This window comes from Mirounga angustirostris, unplaced genomic scaffold (genome assembly GCF_029215605.1).
Source record: "Mirounga angustirostris isolate CCGP_5_RB_7025 unplaced genomic scaffold, mMirAng1.0.hap1 SCAF_1, whole genome shotgun sequence".
Classification (NCBI taxonomy): domain Eukaryota; kingdom Metazoa; phylum Chordata; class Mammalia; order Carnivora; family Phocidae; genus Mirounga; species Mirounga angustirostris.
Window position 1 is genome coordinate 209,960,016 of NW_026991709.1, and position 18,960 is coordinate 209,978,975.

Consider the following 18,960-nt stretch of genomic DNA (forward strand, 5'->3'; position numbering starts at 1 on the left):
CCTCTGTTTCTAGGCTCGGTTCCCACCGCTAGAAAGGATTCCCATGTCGCTCTCCTACGAGCCCCTCACCCAAGAGTCTGGGTCTGTCCTTGGCATTGCCACGGACGTCTCCGATGTAGGCCCCACAGCGGGAGCTCGAGCCGGCCTGAGCTCCTAGTCTCCCTGTGGCTCCGGCAAGGGACCAGCTTCCCCGCTCCCCCCGCCTGATGCCTAATGGCCTCTTCTGTCTCACTCGCTTCTCTCCATCCCCAGCTCCCGGCCAACGACCTGACTCCCCCTCCCCCCCGCCCTCCCCCCCGCCCCCACGGCCCAATCCCTCACAGCCCACATGGCCTGTTCAGGGCACAAATCTGATTATATCCCTCAATGCTTAAAATCCCTTAATAGTTTAGAGCCCACTAATGGCTTCCCAGAGCTTAGGCCTAAGGACCACGCCCCGGCCCTGGCCCAAGGCTGAGGACTACTGGCTGCTGTCCAGGGCGAGAAGTACCTTGCGAAGCCTGCCGACCTGCCTTCTCCTGAGAGGAGGTCAGCGCCCTGGCTCAGGAAAAAACAGTTTGGAGAGGGAAGGCTGAGTACCTCCACCTGCTAATGTGGGTACCGGCTGGCAAGACCTGGGCAGTCCAGGGCAAGGCCCTCAAGGAGGCCTCAGGCGGCAGAGACTGGCCTCTGAGTCCTGAACTGGCTCTGCAGGGTGAGGGTGGGGCGTGTGCCCTGGCCTGGAGCCCAGCTGCCCCACCTCCTGCACCAGCCAATCTGGTGGGGGTGGGGGGTGGGGAAGGGGGGGGCTGGGCCCAGGGCCAGAGCACCACTGAGCAGGCAGTCCATATGGGCACCTGGGCAGCAAGAAGGGCGGGCAGGAAGGAGGCTCAGACTGTGACATACACACATAGGCTATATTAGGGGAGTACAGATGGGGGCAGGGGTGCAGTCAGTCCTCCTTCAGGCTCCCGAACACGGCGGCTGGCACACTCTGCTGCTCCAGCCGCACCTCTGGAGAAGGGGGGGAGGCAGGGAGGACGTGGTCACTCCAGGAGGGGGCCCTGCCTCTGCCTCCCCCCAAACCGCCCAGCCTGTCTGGCCGGCCCCTTACCATTGGGCTCCAGGTCCATCTCGTCCTCGTCCTCGTCCTCGCCCAGCTCAATCTCCTCCGGGTTGGCTTGCTGGGCCAGCTCGGCCAGCTCTTCCCGGGAGGCGTCGCTCCTGCAGGCAGGCAGGGGTCAGGGAGGGGGCCACACCGCCCGGCCTCCCTGGCACCTCCCCTCTTATTAAACAGGAGCTGCCTCACTCTCACCGGCCCCCACCCCTACCTCACAAACAGGATCTTGCTCTGGGCCCGTGGGGGCTGGTCCCGCTCGGCCTCAGCAGCTAGCTGCTCTGCCCGCTGCTCCAGCAGCTTCATGTCATCCATGCCGCTCTGCCCAGGGGCCAGGTCAGACACTGGGGGGGGGGGGGGGCACGGGGTCAGACAGCATAAGCGGGTCCTGCCCTCCCCACAGCCATACCAGCCCCCACCACAGCCCACACCCACCTTGCTCTGGGTGCCCCAAGCCGTGTGAGCACCCAGCCCTCAAGGAGTTCCCAATTTCCAGTGGGGGAGGTGGAGGTGGACCCCCAGTGCTCCCAGACAGGAGGTCAAGGCTAGGCAGAGGGCAGAGGCCAGGCCAAGAGGACGTGGCCAGGGTGAGGGGTAGCCCGCAGCTGCTCACCGGTGCCCGTGGCGCTGCCCGACACCTTGAGCATCTGCGAGGCCATGAAGTTGACCTGAGTGTTGTATGTGGCCTGCACGCTGCGGCGGATCCGCAGCATCTCCCGGATGGTGTCCTCGTTGCCGTGCCGGACCTCGAAGTCCTTCCACGTTTGCCAGAAAGCCCCAGTGGTCTGTGGAGGGTGGGCGGCATGCGCGTGAGCCGGCTGGCTTGGCTGCAGCCCACCCCCCTGCCCGCCCACCAGGCTCTCCCCCTACCCGGGGGTCACAGATCTGGGAGCAGAAGCTGTAGATGGCGCGTGCCCGGTCGATCTCGCCAAGCCTGCACTCCATGTCCGCGAACCGCAGGCACATCTCCCGGGCGTGCTCATCCGACAGCACCTGCCGGGTGGAAGGGGGTGGGCGTCAGCGGGGTGCGCAGACCCTGGGCCGGCCTCCAGAACGGCCCCCCGCCCCCACGGGGCACCTCAATGGCCTTCTGGTAGATGCCGCGGGTGTGGGTGACGCCGTAGATCTCGGCTGCGCGCTTGATGTAGATGTTGAACATGTCGTACTGCTGCGCGGGCTCCACGGCCCTGGTGGCGCGCTCGTACACAGCCATGGCGTGCCGGGCCAGGCCCCACTCCTCCTCCAGCTGCGCGTACAGCAGGTACAGCGCTGGACGGGAGGCCGGCGGGTCAGGGGCTGCGGCCTGGCCCGGGCTGCCCCGCCCCTCGCCCGCCTCGCCCCGCCCCGCCCGCCTCACTCTTGGCGTATTTGGGAGGACAGCCGTCCAGCGCCTGTTCAAAGAGGTCCCGCGCTCGCTCCAGCTTGCGGCCCCCGTAGCGGGCGATGAACTTGGTCAGGTAGGTGCTCCAGATGTCGGACACGTTGGGCCACTTGAACAGCGAGATGCCGCGCTCGTACGCCTGCCCCGAGAGAGGGAGTCATGCATGGGAAGGCAGGGCGAGCGCGCGTGGCGCCCAGGCTGCCGGGAGGCTGTCCCTGTCTCCCTCGGGCTGAGCAAGGTGGCCTTTCCCTCGCCACCCCTCCCTCCAATCACGACGCAGTCAAAAGGGTCTGTATGCCTCCCTAACAGACTGCAAAGCCCCCAATGACAGGGCAGGATTTGGACTGACCAAGTCACCAGGAGGTAACGTTATGGGCAGGGGACTTAGAGGCAGGGGCGGGGGGGACCTCTCAGCTCTGCAGACACTGGAGCCCAAAGCCCTGCGAGGAGGTTCACATGCCAGGGCCAAGGGGCAAGGCCTGCGTCACTCAGGCCGGGGGTGGCCTGTGTGTCATGTCGTGTACAACCTCCCCAGCTGTGTCCGGATAGTCTCCACACATAACCCAACACGTCAGGCAGCCTGGTGGGGCCTCACAACGTGTACACGCGGAGACCTACAACCCAGGGCCTGAGTGACAGGGCGGGGACAGCCCACACACACCCACACCAACCCCCCCCCACAGAAGCAGGGTGAACGGTGTCCCCCAAATTCCTGTCAAAGCCATAACCCCAGGGCGCCTGAGTGGCTCAGTCGTTAAGCGTCTGCCTTCGGCTCAGGTCATGATCCCAGGGTCCTGGGATCGAGTCCCACATCGGGCTCCTTGCTCGGCAGGAAGCCTGCTTCTCCCTCTCCCACTCCCCCTGCTTGTGTTCCTGCTCTCACTATCTCTCTCTCTGTCAAATAAATAAATAAAATCTTAAAAAAAAAAAAAAAAAGGCCATAACCCCAGGACCTCAGAATGGAACTGTACTTAGAGATGAGGCCTTTAAAAAGGAAATGAAGATGAGATTGCTATAGTGGGCCCTAATCCAACGACTGGAGTCTTTAATGAGATTAAGACACAGACACACACACGGGGATGACCACGGGAGGCCACGGGAAGAAGACGGCCACCTGCACGCCGAGGAGAGAGGCTCAGGAGAAACCAGCCCCGCCAACACCACAATCTGAGGTTTCCAGCCTCCGGGACTAAGACGACACGTCTCTGTTAAGTCCCCTGGTCTGTGGCACTTCGTTAGGGCGGCAGAGCACGCTAACACAGTGCCCGAGGCACTGAAGAGGACACACTGCTGTCTGGGGCCCCCAGGTCACCCCCCTCACCTTGAAGCTCTCCTCGAAGTACTTGTGCTCCTCCAGGAACATGGCGTAGTTGATGACGATCTGGGGCGTGGCGATGCGCAGGTCCAGGATGCGGTCATACACGGCCTTGGTGGACTGCGGGGCAGGGGCGGGTCGGAGCATGTCCCGGGGCAGAGTCTGCAGCCCCAGCCCACCCCCTGCCACAGGCCCTTGGCCACGCAGCTCACCTGGAAGGTGCCCAGGCTTTCCTCTAGGTCAGCGAGCATCGACCACACCTTCAGCGACTTGTACACACGGTTCTGCACGGGCTCCGAGCCGTCAAAGTACTCGGCTCGACGGGCGGGCAGCGCGGTGGCCTTCTGCAGGGAGCCCGCAGCGGAGGGCGGAGCTCAGGGACGTCTGGGGCCTGGCCACACGCCCGCCCCGCCCCGCCCCCAAGCCCCGGCGTGCACTTACCCGCAACAACCGCAAGGCCTGGTCATAGTTCTCGTGCCGGAGCTCCAGCTCGCCACACTCACACCACACGCTGGCCAGGTCGTCCACCTGCCTGAAGCTCACCTTGGTGGCCTTCTCCAGGATGATGCGGGCCTGCCAGGGCGCAAAGAGGGCCGGCTGAGGCCCGGCCTGCCCTCCCCCGCCCCCGCGAGGCTGCACGTGTACACCGCTCAGGCAGACGTGACTGTGCCTCCTGTGTCCTCTGGCCAAGGCATCTGCGCGCGCACACACGGCACAGCACTCACATCGTCCAGCTGCCCGTTGTCCTCGTAAAACTTGGCAAACGCGACCCACAGCGTGTGGGGCTTGCCTGTTGCCTTGAACGGGTCCACCGTCTGCACAGCCTCCGTGTATGTGTTGATGATCTGGGCGGGAAGGGCTGAGTCAGGGCCCGGGCCGGTGGGGGAGGGGGAGCGGCAGGGCCGAGGGGGTGGGGCCGCCACGCACCTCCCGGGGGCGGCCCTGGTGCAGGGCCACGCGCTTGTGCCACTCGTGCACGTGGTGCGGGTTCTGACGCAGCAAGACGCTGTTGAGGAGCAGGGGCCGCCGGCTGATGAGCTGCTCGAAGCGGGCCAGGCGCAGCTCCAGGTCCACGTCATCTGCTCCACGTGATGAGGGCCACGGAGCAGAAGTGAGGGCCTCGGCGCACAGTCCCCACTGAGTGCTCTGGGCTTTGTAGACTCACCCCACTGGCCACCCGCGCTGGAGGTGCATCCCTCGTCCTGGCTACTCTCCGAGGTTCCACCCACCCTGGCCCCTCGGCCAGCCTCCCTCCCTGCCAGCCCCCGAACCTGGAGATGCACCGCTCCCCTGCCCCAGCCACTCAGGACGCTCGGAGCCCTGCCCGCCAGCCCGGCCTTCTCCCCTCACCAGCCCAGGACCGCCGTGGAAGCTCACCTTCTTCCTCCCGCCCCAATTCTGAGGCTGTCTCCATCTTGGCTGCAATCATGCTCTCCTCAAACTGGGCATAGCTGTCGAACACCTGGGTGAAGTCCCGCACGGTCATCACGGTCCGGATGGCCTCCTCATACACATCTCGAGCCTGCGGGCATAGGAAGGGTGAGAGGAAGGTGCTGGCTGCCCACCCGTGTGAACACAAGGAACCCAACGGTGCCACCCTGGCAGCGGTCCAGAGCCGGGGTCGCCCAGCTCTGTCAGGCTCTGAGCAGTGGCACTCAGCAGAGCCATGACTAGAGCCGTGTCCCGGAGCTGTCCCCTGCCCCCTGCCCAGCCAGAGCACTCTCCCCGGCTCTGGCCCCTCCCCAGTAAGCTGACAGTGACGGTCCCTTACGTAGAACCAATGAGGCTTGAGGGAAACGCGTGTAAGGTGCCTGACACCCAGTAAGACTCGTGAGGTGACCGACCCCCGTGCCAGGCTTGGTGGGTTCAAGGCCACCCACCCAGGAAGAACTCAGGTCTGGCCAACCCCAAGGTGGGCATGCTTGCCAGCAGGGCTGGACCACTTCTCACCTTCAGGAGGGCCGTGCACCTGGGTGTGTTTTCTGCTCCTGCACATGCCCACGGGCGTCCCCTGAATGCCGTCCGCTCGAGGGACCGCCCCCCTCCCCTCGCCGGCTCCCGGGCCCGCTCACCTTCTCGAAGTGGCCGCTGCGGATGTAGTAGTCAGCCAGCGAGCACCAGAGCTTGCCTAGCTGGTCAGTGAAGCGGGTGAGGCCCCCGCGGATGATGGCATCCACATTGAGCGACTGCACCTTGTCTGGATTCTGGGAGATGAGGTCACAGAGCTCGTGCCACAGCTGCAGTGTCAGGAGGAGAAGTCTGAGGCCTGCTGCGCACGGGGGCGAGCCGTCCTGCCCCGCCCCCGGCCCCCCACAGGCCCACCTGGTAGTTGGACTTGCCGGCCTTGGACACGAAGCGCTCATCATTGACCACGGTGGCCAGGCGCTGCGCGGCTTCATCCAGCCGGTCGCTGGACTTGAGGTACTCGATGTACTCCTCTGCGCTCTCGGGGCTAAGCTGCATGGCAAGCGGCCCCATCGGCAGTCAGGGGGGCTGAGGAACCGTACCACGACAGCCCCTCCCGCTCGGCGGCTCCGGGGCAGCCAGCCACCACTGTCCCCCGATCAAGAGCCAGCCCTGCCGACCCAGCCTCAGCCACCCCTGTCCAACCTGGGTCCCACCAGTGTGGCTTCGGCCCCGCAGGTCCAGCCTAGGCCCCACTGGTCCAAGGCCAGCCCCAGCTGGTCTGGCTTGGACAACAACGGTAGAGCCTGCACCGTCCAGGCCCTGCTGTTTACCACAAGCCCCCTGGCCAGAGAGCACTGTGTTAAGACTTTCACAACGTATGACACTTGTTAGAAGTTTAAGAAAGCCACACACCATCCGCACCCGGTTTCCACCTGGAGACGCTCCCACAGCCATTCATCTCACATTCCCCGCCCTCCTGCGGTAGCGGTTTTCCTGGTTTATGTGGTCAGCTCATGGGCATCTGTCTGCCCGGTTAGACCAGGAAGTTCCACGCATGCAGAGACTGCCTCTGTCACGCTGTCCCAGGACCTGTCTTGGTACCGGACACGCAGCTGCTGCTAGCAAGTATGTGGAGAATAGACAAATCGCCAACAAAAGCCTACCTCAGGAAGCCTTTTCCCCACTTCCCGTCAGGTGACATCCTGCAAGGGGCTGGTGTCCAGGGAGCCAGTTCTGGGCCCCTCTTGGCGCGAGGTTGCGCCCCCGCCCAGCTCACCTTGAGGAAGCGCCGGTAGCCCCGCACGGCTGTCTCAGGCAGCGGGTGCGAGCGGAGGAAGCGCAGGTACAGCGGCCAGATACGAGAGTGCTGCGTGATGGGCAGCGCCCGGAGGGCACGGTCAAACGTGCGGCGGGTGTGCGTGACGCGGCCCTGGTCCATCAGGAACTGGCAGTAGTCCAGCCACAGACGGGGCATCTGCAGGTGTGGGGGAGAGGCGTGCTGTGCGCTGCGGGCGCCACGGCCCGCCACAAAGACCCCCGCTGCCCTAGGGCCCAGAATGCAGCAACACCCAGAACCCCCTCCTCCAGGACCCGGTCTAGCTCAACCACAAGTCTACCGAGGCGGCAGGACTCCCAGCTTCGTGCATTTCCCGGGACTGAGCCCCGCCCCCCACCTTGTGCATGAACACAAAGGCCCTCTCGTGGCAGTTGTTGGCATCTTCGTAGGCAGGGTCAGTCACGCAGCGACGCTTCACCTGTGCCCGGCGTGCCTTCAGGTATCGGTACCAGAGTTTGTAGCTGGGGGGGGGTGGCAGGAGGGGACAGAGGATGACTGGTCAGCCTTACGGACCCCTAGAACCCTTCGCCCTGCCCCCACGAAGCAACTGCTGGGAGAAGGGGCCTGGGGAAGCATGACAAGTCTCAGCAATGGGGGGACGGCTACTTGGTGCCAAAACAAGAGCCATCCCTGGGGACCTCCCGCCCGGTTCTGTTAGGACAGGATTGGGGGGGGCGGGTGGAGCGATTCCCACCTGCAGGGCAGCAGCTTCAGCGCCCGCTCATACAGCTGGTTGAGCCTGGGCTTTGGGGCACCTTGTTTGAACTCAATGTAGCGGAGCCAGCACTTGACCGAGAACTGGTTCCGCATGATCTCCTCCTCATAGGGGAGGTCCTCTTCCTCCTGTGGGAGCCAGGGAATGGGGAGGAGAGAGACCTGCCCTCAGAGCCTGGTCCCAGGTCCCCCTGTTCATCAGAGCCAGGTCACCCAGACACCCAGATCCTAGGGCTCAGGTCCGGATCTTACTCCTTGGAAATCTACTGCCCACCATCTGACCCAGATCATCAGACTCCTGAATCAGGGTTCTAGGCCAGACTCCCGAGATTGTCACCCAGACACCACTCTTTTGGACTTCCAGATCGAGCCATCCACTCTCTGGCCCAGATCACCAGATCCCTTAGACTCCCTGGTCCAATGCCAGGCCTTGCTCAGACCTGGACACCAAGCTATAACTCCGCACAACGTGCCTCTTCCTGAACACCAGGCCTTTGGCATCTCAGGCTCCCACGAGCCAGAGTGTAGCTCAACTCTGCCCCAGAACTTGGAAAATGAATAAGGAAACCTCTTTTGAAATGGAATGGGGAAGCCCTGAAGGGAGAACCCTCATGCCCTACCATCTGTCAATTGCAGAACCCCCACAGGAAGATTTTCTCCTTGCCTGGCAACAGCCCAGCCAATGAGAGACTGCCATAACTCAGTCAGTGAGAAGCCATCACCACCCTGAACCGGCACTTTCTTCTAATAGACTTTCCTTCAAAGCAACCCGTCCCAGCTGACTCCTTTTTCTCTACAAAGTGACATTCCTCTCCTTTGTTCTCCAGACTTGCCTTTGGTTTTACCAGAGCTTGCATGTTCCTATTTAAAATTCCTCTGCCACTCTTTTTTTTTTTAATTCTTATTTATTTATTTGACACAGAGAGAGACAGCGAGAGAGGGAACACAAGCAGGGGGAGCGGGAGAGGGAGAAGCAGGCTCCTGGCTGAGCAGGGAGCCCGATGCGGGGCTCGATCCCAGGACCCTGTGATCATGACCTGAGCTGAAGGCAGACGCTTAACGACTGAGCCACCCAGGCGCCCCATCCTCTGCCACTCTTAAATAAACCCATTTTGCTGGTAAAATAACTAGCAGTTTTATTTTCAGGGTCGACAGAAGCTAGACCTTTCCCTCAGGAGAAGTGTGGACCACCACTAAATCTCACCACTAAAAACCCGGTGAAGAGGCCAGGCCTCAATAAGCATACCTCAGGGATATTGCGGGTTTGGTTCCAGACCACAGTCCAGTGAGTATCACAATACAGTAGGTCAAGTGAATTTTTTGGTTTCCTAATGCATATAAGTTATATTTACGCTATACTGTAGTCTATTAAATGTGCAATGGCATTATGGCTAAAAAAATCTACATATCTTTATTAAAAAATACTTTCTTGCTAAAAAATGTTAATCCCCATCTGAGCTTTCAGTGAGTTGTAATCTTTTTGCTGGTGGATGGTCTTGCCTCCATGGTGACAGCTGCTGACTGACTGGGGTGGTGGCTGCTGAAGGCTGGGGTGACTGTGGCAATTTCTTGAAAAAAGACAAAATAGTTTGCCACATCAATTCAATCTTCCCTCCATGAACGACTTCTCTGTAGTATGTGATTTGGTTTGATAGCATTTTACCCAGAGTAGGACTTCCTTCCAGACTGGAATCAATTCTCTCAAACCCTCTGCTGCTTTGTCAACTGAGTTTATGTAATATTCTAAAAGCTCTGGGGGCGCCTGGGTGGCTCAGTTGGTTAAGCGACTGCCTTCGGCTCAGGTCATGATCCTGGAGTTCCAGGATCGAGTCCCGCATCGGGTTCCCTGCTCAGCGGGGAGTCTGCTTCTCCCTCTGACCCTCTCCCCTCTCATGTGCTCTCTCTCTCTCTCATTCTCTCTCTCAAATAAATAAAATCTTTAAAAAAATAAAATAAAATAAAAGCTCTGTTGTCATTTCAACAATCTTCACAGCATCGTAGATTCCATCTCAAGAAACCCCTTTCTTTGCTCATCCTTAAAAAGCAACTCCTCCACTCAAATTTTATAAGATTGCAGCAATGCAGTCCCATCTTCAGACTCCACTTCTAATTCTGGTTCTCTTGCTGTTTCTGCCACACCTGCTGTTACTTCTTCCCCTGAAGGCTGGAACCCCTCAAAGTCATTCATGAGGGTTGGGATCAACTTCTTCCAAAACCCTGTTAAGGTTGATACTTTGACCCCTCCTCATGAATCAGAATGTTTTTTGTTTTTTTTTTAAGATTTTATTTATGTATTTATTAGAGAGCAAGCGAGAGAAAAACAGCATGAGAGGGGAGAGGGTCAGAGGGAGAAGCAGGCTCCCCGCTGAGCCCGGAGCCCAATGTAGGACTCGATCCCAGGACTCCGGGATCATGACCGGAACCGAAGGCAGTCGCTCAACCAACAGAGCCATCCAGGCGCCCGAATCTGAATGTTCTTAATGGTGAATCCTTTCCAGAAGGTTTTCCATTTGCTTTTCCCAGATCAATGTAATTGCTATCTATGGCAGCTATAACCTTATGAAATGTATTTCTTAAATAATAAGACCTGAAAATTGAAATCACTCTTTGGCCCGTGGGCTACAGAATGGATGTTGTATCAACAGCCATGAAAACAACATTAATTTCATTGTAGATCTCTGTCAGAGCTCTTGGGTAACCAGGTATATTGTTAATGAGCAGTCATTATTTGGAAGCAATCTTTTTTTTCTGAGCAGTAGGTCTCAACACTGGATTCAAAATATTTAGTAAACAGTGTTGTAAACAGATATGCCATCATCCAAGCTTTGTTGTTCCACTTATACAGCACAGAGTAGTTTTAGCTTAATTCTTAAGGGCCCTAGGATTTTTAGAATGGTAAACGAGCACCAGCTTCAACTTAAAGTCATCAGCAGCATTAGCTTGATGACTTTATGAGCAATAGAGTCAGCCTGTCCTTTGAAGCACTGAAGCCAGGCACTGACTGCTCTTCTCTAGCTATGAAAGCCCTAGATGGCATCTTCTTCCAGGAAAAGGCTTTTCCATTTATTTAGAAGTCTGTTTGGGGCACCTGCGTGGCTCGGTTGGTTAAGCGTCCAACTCTTGATCTCAGCTCAGGTCTTGATCTCAGGGTTGTGAGAAATAATAATAATAATAATATAAATTTTAAAAGTCTGTTTTGTATACTCACTTTCATTAATTATCTTAGTTTTTTTTTTTTTTTAAGATTTTATTTATTTATTGGAGAGGGAGAGAACACACACAAGCAGGGGGAGCAGCAGAGAGAGAGGGAGAAGCAGGCTCTCCACTGAGCAGGGAGCCGGACACGGGGCTTGATCCCAGGACCCCGGGATCATGACCTGAGCCGAAGGCAGACGCTTAACCAACTGAGCCACCCAGGTGCCCCTTAACTAGATTTTCTTTTTTTTAAGATTGTATTTATTTATTTGAGAGAGTGAAAGGGAGAGCACACAAGAGGGGGTAGGGAGAGGGAGAAGCAGACTCCCTGCTGAGTAGGGAGCTCAACACAGGGCTTGATCCTTGGACCTTGGGATCATGACTTGAGCTGAAGGCAGACACTTAACCGACTGAGACACCCCAGGCGCCCCTAGATCTTCTGATTAACTTGCTACAGATCCTACATTGGCACTCGCTGCTTCACTTTGCACTTTTGTTATGGAGATGGCTTCTTTCCTTAAACCTCACGAACCAACCTCTGTTAGCTTCAAACTCATCTCCTGGAGCTTCCTCACCTCCCTTAGCCTTTGGAGAACCAGAGTTAGGCCTTGCTCTGAATTAGACTTTGGCTTAAGGGGATGTTGTGTCTGGTTTGATCTTCTACCCAGACCACTAAAATTTTCTCTAGAACAGCAATAAGGCTGTTTCACTTTTTTTTATCATGTGTTCACTGGAGTAGCACTTCTAATTTTCTTCAAGTACTTTTCTTCTGCATTCACCACTTGGCTGTTTGGTGCAAAAGGCCTAGCTTTCAGCCTATCTCAGCTTCCAACATGCCTTCCTCATTAAGCTTAATTATTTCTAGCTTTTGATTTAAAGCAAGAGATATGTGACTATTCCCCTCACTTGAACACTTAGAAGTTATTAATTGGTCTAATTTCAATATTGTTATGTCTCAGGGAGTAGGGAGGCCCAAGGACAGAGGTGGGCAATAGCCCATGACGCAGTCGAAACACATACATTTATTAACTTCCCCTTTTATTTGGGTGTGGCTCCTGGTGCCCCAAAAGTAATGGAAAAGTTTGAAATACTGTGAGAATTACCAAACGGTGACACAGAGGCATGAAGTGAGCAAATGCTGTTGGAATATGGTACCAACACACTTGCTTGATGCAGTGTTGCTACAAGCCTTCAATTTGTTAAAAAAAAAAAAAAAAGAGAGAGAGAGAGAGAGAGAGAAAGAAAAAAAGAAAACAAGAAAAAAACTCCTGCAATATCGGCGAAGCACAATCAAAAGACATGCCTGCGCTCCAGATACCAAGATACCAAGTCTTGGACTCTTCAGGATCCCACTGGCCATAGCCTGACCAGCTCCACATCTGACTCCAGAGTTCTCCTAATCCAGACACCAATCCTTCATTTCAGAAACTACAAGGCTCCGGGCCAGACCTAGGCCGTTACTCAGAACACCAAGACTTTACCACAGAAACCAGAGCCCTGGCTTTGGGTCACTAGCCTCTACTTCAGACGCCAGATCTCTACAAGATTTAGCTATGCGATCCACCCCTCTCCCCGCGCGCTCCCATTTCCACCGGAGGCCCGGGTCGCCTGGCCCTTAACCTCGACAGCAACTCTTCACTCAGACCACCTGGACTCAGGCACCAGAACTTTGCTCCTGGCCAGCCGGGCCCACACGCCCTGCCCTCGGATGGACAGAGTTTTTGACCCCAGGCGGCCAGGCCTGAAACCCCTGAAGCATCCAAGCCCTGTGCTCCCACACGGGCCGCCCCCCGACCCCGCCGCGAACTCACGAAAACGAGGTCCGGCCGCTGCGGCCGGGAAACACGCGCCATCACCACCATCTTCCTGGCTCTCCAGGTACGGGAAGGAGTCGTGTTATAATGACGCCTCCCGCTGAAGGCCCGCCCCCCGGGGCCAGGCCTATTTCCTATTGGTTGAACCCTTTCCAACCCCGCGGACAGCGTTTGTTGACTTTCGCTTAGAAGGCGCCAGCGACCGGAAGTAGAGAAGAGGCTCCCGAAGATGACGTCATCTTGAACCTCCTCTACCAATCAGCTTCAGTGGTGGAGCCTGCGAACGCCCAATGAGCTGCTGTTTTGCTGAAGGGTTGACTCTGGGCGGAAGCGGCTTTGTAGCCAAGGAGAAGCGAGATGGGGGTGAAGCTGGAGGTGTTTCGGGTCAGTGAGCTTTGCAGCGGGTGGACGGTTGGACTCCTCCGGCACTGAGGAGGCGGCTCTGAAAGGGAGGGGATTCCAGGAGAGAGGGAGGTGTGGGGAGAAAGCTTCTGAGTTTTGAGAGGGATCTTTAGGTTTGGAAGCCCGGCGGAGGGGGCGCTGGGGTAGGGGAGGGCTGGTGTGCGGAAGGGCGTCTGAGAGGAGTGATCTGAAAAAGGGGCTCCGACAAGGAAGGCTCCAAACCCTGAGGAAGCTCACGGTCTCCGGGTGGTTGTGTGTTTCTAATAGGGAGACCCCTGTGATTAGAGCAATAGATTCCAAATAATGAGGCCTCCTGGGTTTGAAGATGCTCCAGGGATCTGACGAACGGGTGGGTAATGAGGTCTCACGAAGATGCCTCTGATTTTATTTTATTTTTTTAAGATTTTATTTATTTATTTGAGAGAGAATGAGATAGAGAGCATGAGAGGGGGAAGGGTCAGAGGGAGAAGCAGACTCCCTGCCGAGCAGGGAGCCCGATGCGGGACTCGATCCTGGGACTCCAGGATCATGACCTGAGCCGAAGGCAGTCGCTTAACCAACTGAGCCACCCAGGCGCCCGCCTCTGATTTTAGGACGAGGTCTTGTACTCGGAGTCAGGGGTCTTTGCGCGCGTGCGCGCGTATGTGTGTGTGTCTTCGAGAGGGAGTTTCCCCAGACTTGGAGGAGGCTTTGAGGTCTCTTAAATTATTACTCTTAGGGGTCTAGGCTTTAAGGTGTCAGGCTTCTGTATCCTGGGTGGGAGTTCTGCGGTTCTTGCGGACCCTGAGGAGGCACGCCTAAGCTCTGCGGGAGAATGGTCCTCCAGGCTCTGAGCAACCATGCGTGTTGTGGAAGGGGTTTAATCTGGGGCTCCGTTCATTTACCCCCTGCCCTTCTAGATGACGCTCTACCTCACCTTCCCTGTGGCTATGTTTTGGATTGCCAATCAGGCCGAGTGGTTTGAGGACTATGTCATACAGCGCAAGGTGGGCACAGGGAGAGTATTCATGGGTTCATTCCAGGGCGTGGGGGAGAGAATGGAGCACCAACCTGCTGGGGACCAATGTCTGCTTCCCACCAGCCAACCCTGCCCTGGGTGGGGGGCTCTGGAGGCTCCTGGCTCATGCTACCAGCTGTTACTTTGTCCCCACAGAGGGAGCTGTGGCCACCTGAGAAGGAGGACCAGGTAAGTCACATACTCTTCTTCCCCCTAAAGGGACGGAGGTGCCTGGGTCCCTGTGGCCATGATGGGTTTGAATGAAAATTTTGCTCTCAGTCATGAGGAAAGAGAACTGAGAACGGAGGAGCATATAGTTTCTTTCTTGCCCTCTTCCTGAAAGATGAAGCGATCCCCCTTGAACCGTCGCTGTAATTGGCACAGGGCTTCCAGTGTAGATGCTGAACCCTGTGAAGCTGTGGCCTGGGGGAGTAAGGGGCAGGGTGGGGGGGAAGGGAGTCTAGGCCCCTGAGGTGTGTGTCCTCCTCCCTTCCCGTTCCACCCCCCTTCTCCAACCCCCAGCACCGGGAGCTAGAAGAATTCAAAGAGAGGCTACGGAAGCAGCGGGAGGAAAAGCTCCTTCGTGCTGCCCAGCAGAGCTCCTGAAGCCTAGCCCCTCCACCAGTGAAATAACACACAGTTCCTTGTTTCTTGTGGAAGTGTTTTATTGTCTGTTTTCAGGGGCCATGCAGGGCCCAGGATGGCTCAGGCCCTCAGGGGGCTTGTGTCTGGGGTTGGGGGCTGCTGTTCCGACGGAAGCTGAGGGCACTCGGGTCTTGAGGGGTGAGGAGGGGCTGGGGGCTGAGCGTCCCGGCTCGTTTCTGCACTCCGTCCTGTGGATGAAGAGGGGTCAGCCAGAGGGAGGGACCAAGGACAGTGCCAGCCGGAGGTGACCCACACATTGGGGGAGGGTGCCTGTGTGCCCCGTCCTGCCGTCTGTCCCTACCATCCACCGGTTTCTATGTACCTTAGTTACTCAACCTTTAAGGTGGTATTTGGGGTCTTGATCAGAACCCAGGCTGTGCATGCATATGTGTGTCACAGACACTAGTGTATGGAGGTCTGTGTCCTGTGTATAAACTCATGTGCCCTCTTTCTCGGAGGTGTCTTCCTAGGAAGGGGGGGTCTGCTCATTCTGTCTTCCCTGAAACCCTGAGACAGGGCGGCAGGGCCCTGAGTTCCGGCCACGGCTCTGACATTAACATGCCCCCAGCCTGACCTTGGGCCCCTCTCGGCCCTGCCTGGGCCTTTGTCCTCCCACCCGAAGTTGGGGGTTGGATTGGCCAGGTTCCTGTGACTGGCAGGGACCCAGGATGGCACTTTTATTAGGCACTTATCCCTAGGGGGCAAATCATGGCTAGATGTGAGGGTGAGGCCCCATTTACTCCTGGCTGGGGGTGGGAGGCAGGGTCAGAGCACTCAGCCTAGCTGGTCTCTGCTCAGCCCCAGCGGCACGTCACCTACCTTGGGGCCTATGGGCTGGAAGCCAGGCAGGGTGCTGACTGTCACACGCTGGTCATCCATACGGCGGGCCTGGGTACTGGCCAGCATGTCCATGAGACTGTCCATCTCGGGTGCAGTGCCACTCTCTGCGTTAAGCAGAAGCATGTGGGGATGAACATACATGCTGACTCCAGGGGACACAGCCCACCTGGAGCCCCCAACCCACTCCTCCGCCTCCACTCATGTTCTCTCGGAAGCGTGCTCGTCTGTACCCCCCATCCCTTACCCAGTGTTCCCATTTGTGGCTTACTTTCTCAGGTTCTTGCCCACAGGCCCCCCAGGTGGCCTCTCTCCCTGGATCCCTACGCCCTGCCCCATTCATGCCCCCAAACATCACACCAGTCCCCCACCACCACCACCCGTGCCCGCTCTCACGGCTCTCGGAGGTCGGATCCGGCCCTGTCTGCAGCGAGCACCGCTGCTCCTCCATCCGGTCGCCCTGCACCTGGCTCAGCAGGTTGAAGAAGCCCTCCTGGTCTGGAGAGCCAGCCTGGGGAACAGACACACTCAGCCCAGCTGGCCTCTCAGCTGGGGAACCCCTCCCCTCCCCTCCTCGGCTCTCACCATGGTCCCCACCAATGCGCTGCTTTGCAGAGCTGCTCAGAATGAGACCTGAGCCTCCTTCCCCATCCCGGCCCCTGCCCCAGGGGCCCGGCCAGCAGGGCCACCCCACGTGGTGCTGCCTCAGGGGAGAAGCTGCCGTTGCCAGCATCCTGACATCCTAAATTGGGGCTTGACTGCAGGGTGGCCTGGGGGCTGGGACATGAGCCCGGGAAACATACCAGGGCTGCTCCCAAATCCCGGTATCCCCCACCTCACAGGGGTTAGCACCGAGAGCCCTGACCTCTGCCCTGGGGCTGGGTTAGGCACTTGGACCCTCATGCCCACCAGCACTTCTTTGGGCGGCAACTGGGTCGGGGGTCCCAGGAGACTTGCTTGCTAATTAGGTGCCCTACAAACTAATTAGTTTTGTCATTCACAGGCCCTTGAGTTGGGAGGATGTGTGGGGTGGGATCTGCTTACCTGGATGCAGGGGGCCGAGCTCCCGTCCACCTTCTCTTCCTGGTCCATCATTGTCCCCGCTCCCCTCCCCTGGGTCCTGTCCACTTCTCTGCTGGCCTCTGTCCCGGCCCCGTGCCAGAGAAGGCTTTTTAAAAGGCTGGGAATTGGGGGGGAGTGGATACCCAGCCCCAAATCCCCAGCTCATACCCCATCTGCTCCCACCCAAGCTTAAGCCCCATAAAGATGATCCAGATAATTGTTTTTGCAGCAGGATGCAGTGCTGCTGTGGGGGTAGGAGACCAGGTGACCTGGGTTTAGACCTTGCCCAGCAGGACTCACTGGGCCCCAAGAACTCTCAGGTGGGGCTCAGCAGCAGGCCAGACCAGTGTCCCTACAGTGGGGCGAGGGGGCTGGGTGGCCCCACTGGGAGAGGTCAGGCCACCAGGGCAGCTCAGGTGAGATCTGTAGCCCACCAGTGGGAAGCAGTGCGGATGGTCTCACCCTGCTGGAAGGGCAGTTGCCATCCGCAGGTGGTAGGGGAAGAAGCTGGACCTGAGGACCACTGAGGCACCACCAGGCCGACTAGCTCCATCTCTGTCTCCTGCCCCCCCCCCCCCCCCCACTGTCCCTGGGTCTGGTTGCCCACCACAGGCCCTAAGACAAGAAGGTCTGGGATTTCCTTTTTTATTTTTTAAGGTTTTATGTATTTGAGAGAGAGTGAGAGAGAGCAGGAGTGTGTGTGGGGGGGGGGAAGTGGGGCAGAGGGAGATGGAGAAGCAGATTCTCCACTGAGCAGGGAGCCCGACGTGGAGCTCCATCCCAGGACCCTGGGATCATGACCTGAGTAGAGGGCAGACGCTTAACCGACTGAGCCACCCAGGTGCCCCAAGAGGGTCTGGGATTTCCTGTCCTGCCACCGATGCCAGGTTGAGCTTTCTCCTGAGATCTCAGTGCCTGGGGATGGGAGGCAAGGAGCCCCAAGCAGCTATGGCCTTCTTCTAGTGCTCTGGGTGCCACTGGGAGGGTCCTGCTGGAACCCCATCCCCTACCCAAGATGTCTTTCTAGAAACCAGTTAAAACCTCTTCTCAGAGTAAATGGGACCACACCTGCCTGAGCACAAAGCTGAAAGCTCAGTCCTCTTCCCCCAGGCAACTGTTCCCCATCCAGGGCCCCCACCCACACCCTGTCCACAACCCCGAGTCCTCGATGCCAACCGGACGCCCTGCTCTTCCACGGATGCACTAGTTTCCTGGAGCTGCCTTAACAAAGTCACAAGCTGGGTGGCTTAGAGCAACAGATGATTGTCGCACAGTTCTGGAGGCCGGAGCCAGAAGTTGGGACGTTGGCAGTGCCATGCTCCTGAGACCCGCAGGGGAGGGTCCTTCCTTCCCTCTCCCTGGCTCCTCGTGGTTGTAGGCAGCCCTCAGTGCCCCTTGTCTGGTCGCTGCAGTATTTCAACCTCTGCCTCTGTCATCATGCAACATTCCTCTGTGTCCCTGTCTTCACATGACCGTCACAAGACATGGAACCCAGTCGTTGCGTTAGAGCCTCATGCTACTGCAGGCTGACCTCTTAACTAACTGCATCTGCAACGACTCTATTTCCAAATAAGGTCACAATCTCAGGTACCAGAGCTTAGGCCTTCAACCTGACTTGGGGGAGGGTGGGCAGGATACCATTCAGCCATTAACAGCAGAAGACCCTGGTCACCCTCACAGAGTATAGTTGGGGGTGGTAGGCCCTCCGGACCTTCACCCCCAGGGGACAGATTGAGAAGCTAGAGGGGTCTCACGGCCTTCCAACTCCTCCCTGTGCCCCTGCAATCCATCCTTCCCCTCCAGGAGCTGCAGGGATCCCCTCCCTCCCCTGCTCAGAACTCTCCCTTGGCCCCCATTGCCCTGAGGAGAAAACTCAAACACCATGGAGTAATGGAATGTTCTAAAATCGGGGATGGGTGCACAACTCTGAACATGCTAAAATGCATTGAATTGTACATTCTCAGCAAGTGAACTGTGTGGTATGTGAATTATATCTCAATAAAGCTATGAAAGAAAGAAAAAACAAGAAAGGAATGCAGAGAGGGAGGAAAACATGGAAGAAAACCCCCAAGTCCTACCTAGAGTAGCCAGCCATCCTGGTTTGCCCAGGACTTTCTCAGTTTTAGCACTGGAAGTCCTGTGTCCTGGGAACCTCTCGATCCCAGGCAAATTGGACTGGGTCAGTCCTACCTTGTCCCACAGAGGTCTGGCCTCTGCAGCCCCTCCAAGCTCACCTGCCTTACTCCGCTCCTCCAGCT

The 18,960-nt window shown here is 57.7% G+C and overlaps 3 protein-coding genes across 4 annotated transcripts; 1 reads left to right on the forward strand and 2 right to left on the reverse strand.

Moving 5' to 3' along the window:
- Positions 1-882: 882 nt before the first annotated feature.
- On the reverse strand, positions 883-12,857 carry XAB2 (XPA binding protein 2). The gene is made up of 19 exons (XM_045863117.2): positions 12,757-12,857; positions 7,731-7,879; positions 7,374-7,497; positions 6,977-7,174; positions 6,115-6,249; positions 5,865-6,029; positions 5,170-5,314; positions 4,720-4,871; positions 4,518-4,637; positions 4,234-4,365; positions 4,005-4,136; positions 3,799-3,912; positions 2,454-2,616; positions 2,175-2,365; positions 1,967-2,089; positions 1,710-1,881; positions 1,311-1,440; positions 1,094-1,203; positions 883-993 (listed from the first exon to the last, which is right to left on the reverse strand). The coding sequence occupies exons 1-19, from the start codon at positions 12,805-12,807 to the stop codon at positions 932-934; spliced, it is 2,568 nt and encodes an 855-aa protein (XP_045719073.1). The 5' UTR covers positions 12,808-12,857; the 3' UTR covers positions 883-931.
- Positions 12,858-13,055: 198 nt separating this feature from the next.
- Positions 13,056-14,817, forward strand: LOC123834141 (protein PET100 homolog, mitochondrial). 2 transcript variants are annotated; one of them, XM_045863121.3, is made up of 5 exons: positions 13,073-13,143; positions 13,429-13,510; positions 14,061-14,147; positions 14,315-14,347; positions 14,681-14,817. In XM_045863121.3, exons 2-5 carry the CDS (start codon positions 13,487-13,489, stop codon positions 14,762-14,764), a joined length of 228 nt encoding a protein of 75 aa, XP_045719077.1. In that variant the 5' UTR covers positions 13,073-13,143; positions 13,429-13,486; the 3' UTR covers positions 14,765-14,817. The 2 variants fall into 2 exon arrangements, with proteins under 2 accessions (XP_045719076.1, XP_045719077.1); XM_045863120.2 differs by lacking the exon at positions 13,429-13,510 and having other exon boundaries at positions 13,056-13,143.
- Positions 14,818-14,833: 16 nt separating this feature from the next.
- Positions 14,834-16,735, reverse strand: PCP2 (Purkinje cell protein 2). Its single transcript, XM_045863118.3, has 4 exons — positions 16,685-16,735; positions 16,037-16,151; positions 15,623-15,747; positions 14,834-14,991 (listed from the first exon to the last, which is right to left on the reverse strand). The coding sequence occupies exons 1-4, from the start codon at positions 16,733-16,735 to the stop codon at positions 14,872-14,874; spliced, it is 411 nt and encodes a 136-aa protein (XP_045719074.1). The 3' UTR covers positions 14,834-14,871.
- Between the last annotated feature and the right edge of the window lie 2,225 nt (positions 16,736-18,960).

Bases quoted from the DNA above. Each gene is read 5' to 3' on its own strand.
- XAB2 (XM_045863117.2), bottom strand. From the start codon at position 12,807: ATGGTGGTGATGGCGCGTGTTTCCCGGCCGCAGCGGCCGGACCTCGTT. The intron at 5,315-5,864 runs GTGAGCGGGCCC...CTATGCCCGCAG, and splicing joins GCAGCGGCCACTTCGAGAAG to GCTCGAGATGTGTATGAGGA. The intron at 3,913-4,004 runs GTGAGCTGCGTG...CCTGCCCCGCAG, and splicing joins AAAGCCTGGGCACCTTCCAG to TCCACCAAGGCCGTGTATGA.
- LOC123834141 (XM_045863120.2), top strand. From the start codon at position 13,117: ATGGGGGTGAAGCTGGAGGTGTTTCGG. The intron at 13,144-14,060 runs GTCAGTGAGCTT...CTGCCCTTCTAG, and splicing joins TGAAGCTGGAGGTGTTTCGG to ATGACGCTCTACCTCACCTT. The intron at 14,148-14,314 runs GTGGGCACAGGG...TTGTCCCCACAG, and splicing joins ACTATGTCATACAGCGCAAG to AGGGAGCTGTGGCCACCTGA.
- PCP2 (XM_045863118.3), bottom strand. From the start codon at position 16,735: ATGATGGACCAGGAAGAGAAGGTGGACGGGAGCTCGGCCCCCTGCATC. The intron at 15,748-16,036 runs GTGAGAGCGGGC...TGCTTAACGCAG, and splicing joins GGATCCGACCTCCGAGAGCC to AGAGTGGCACTGCACCCGAG. The intron at 14,992-15,622 runs GTAGGTGACGTG...CTTCATCCACAG, and splicing joins TCCAGCCCATAGGCCCCAAG to GACGGAGTGCAGAAACGAGC.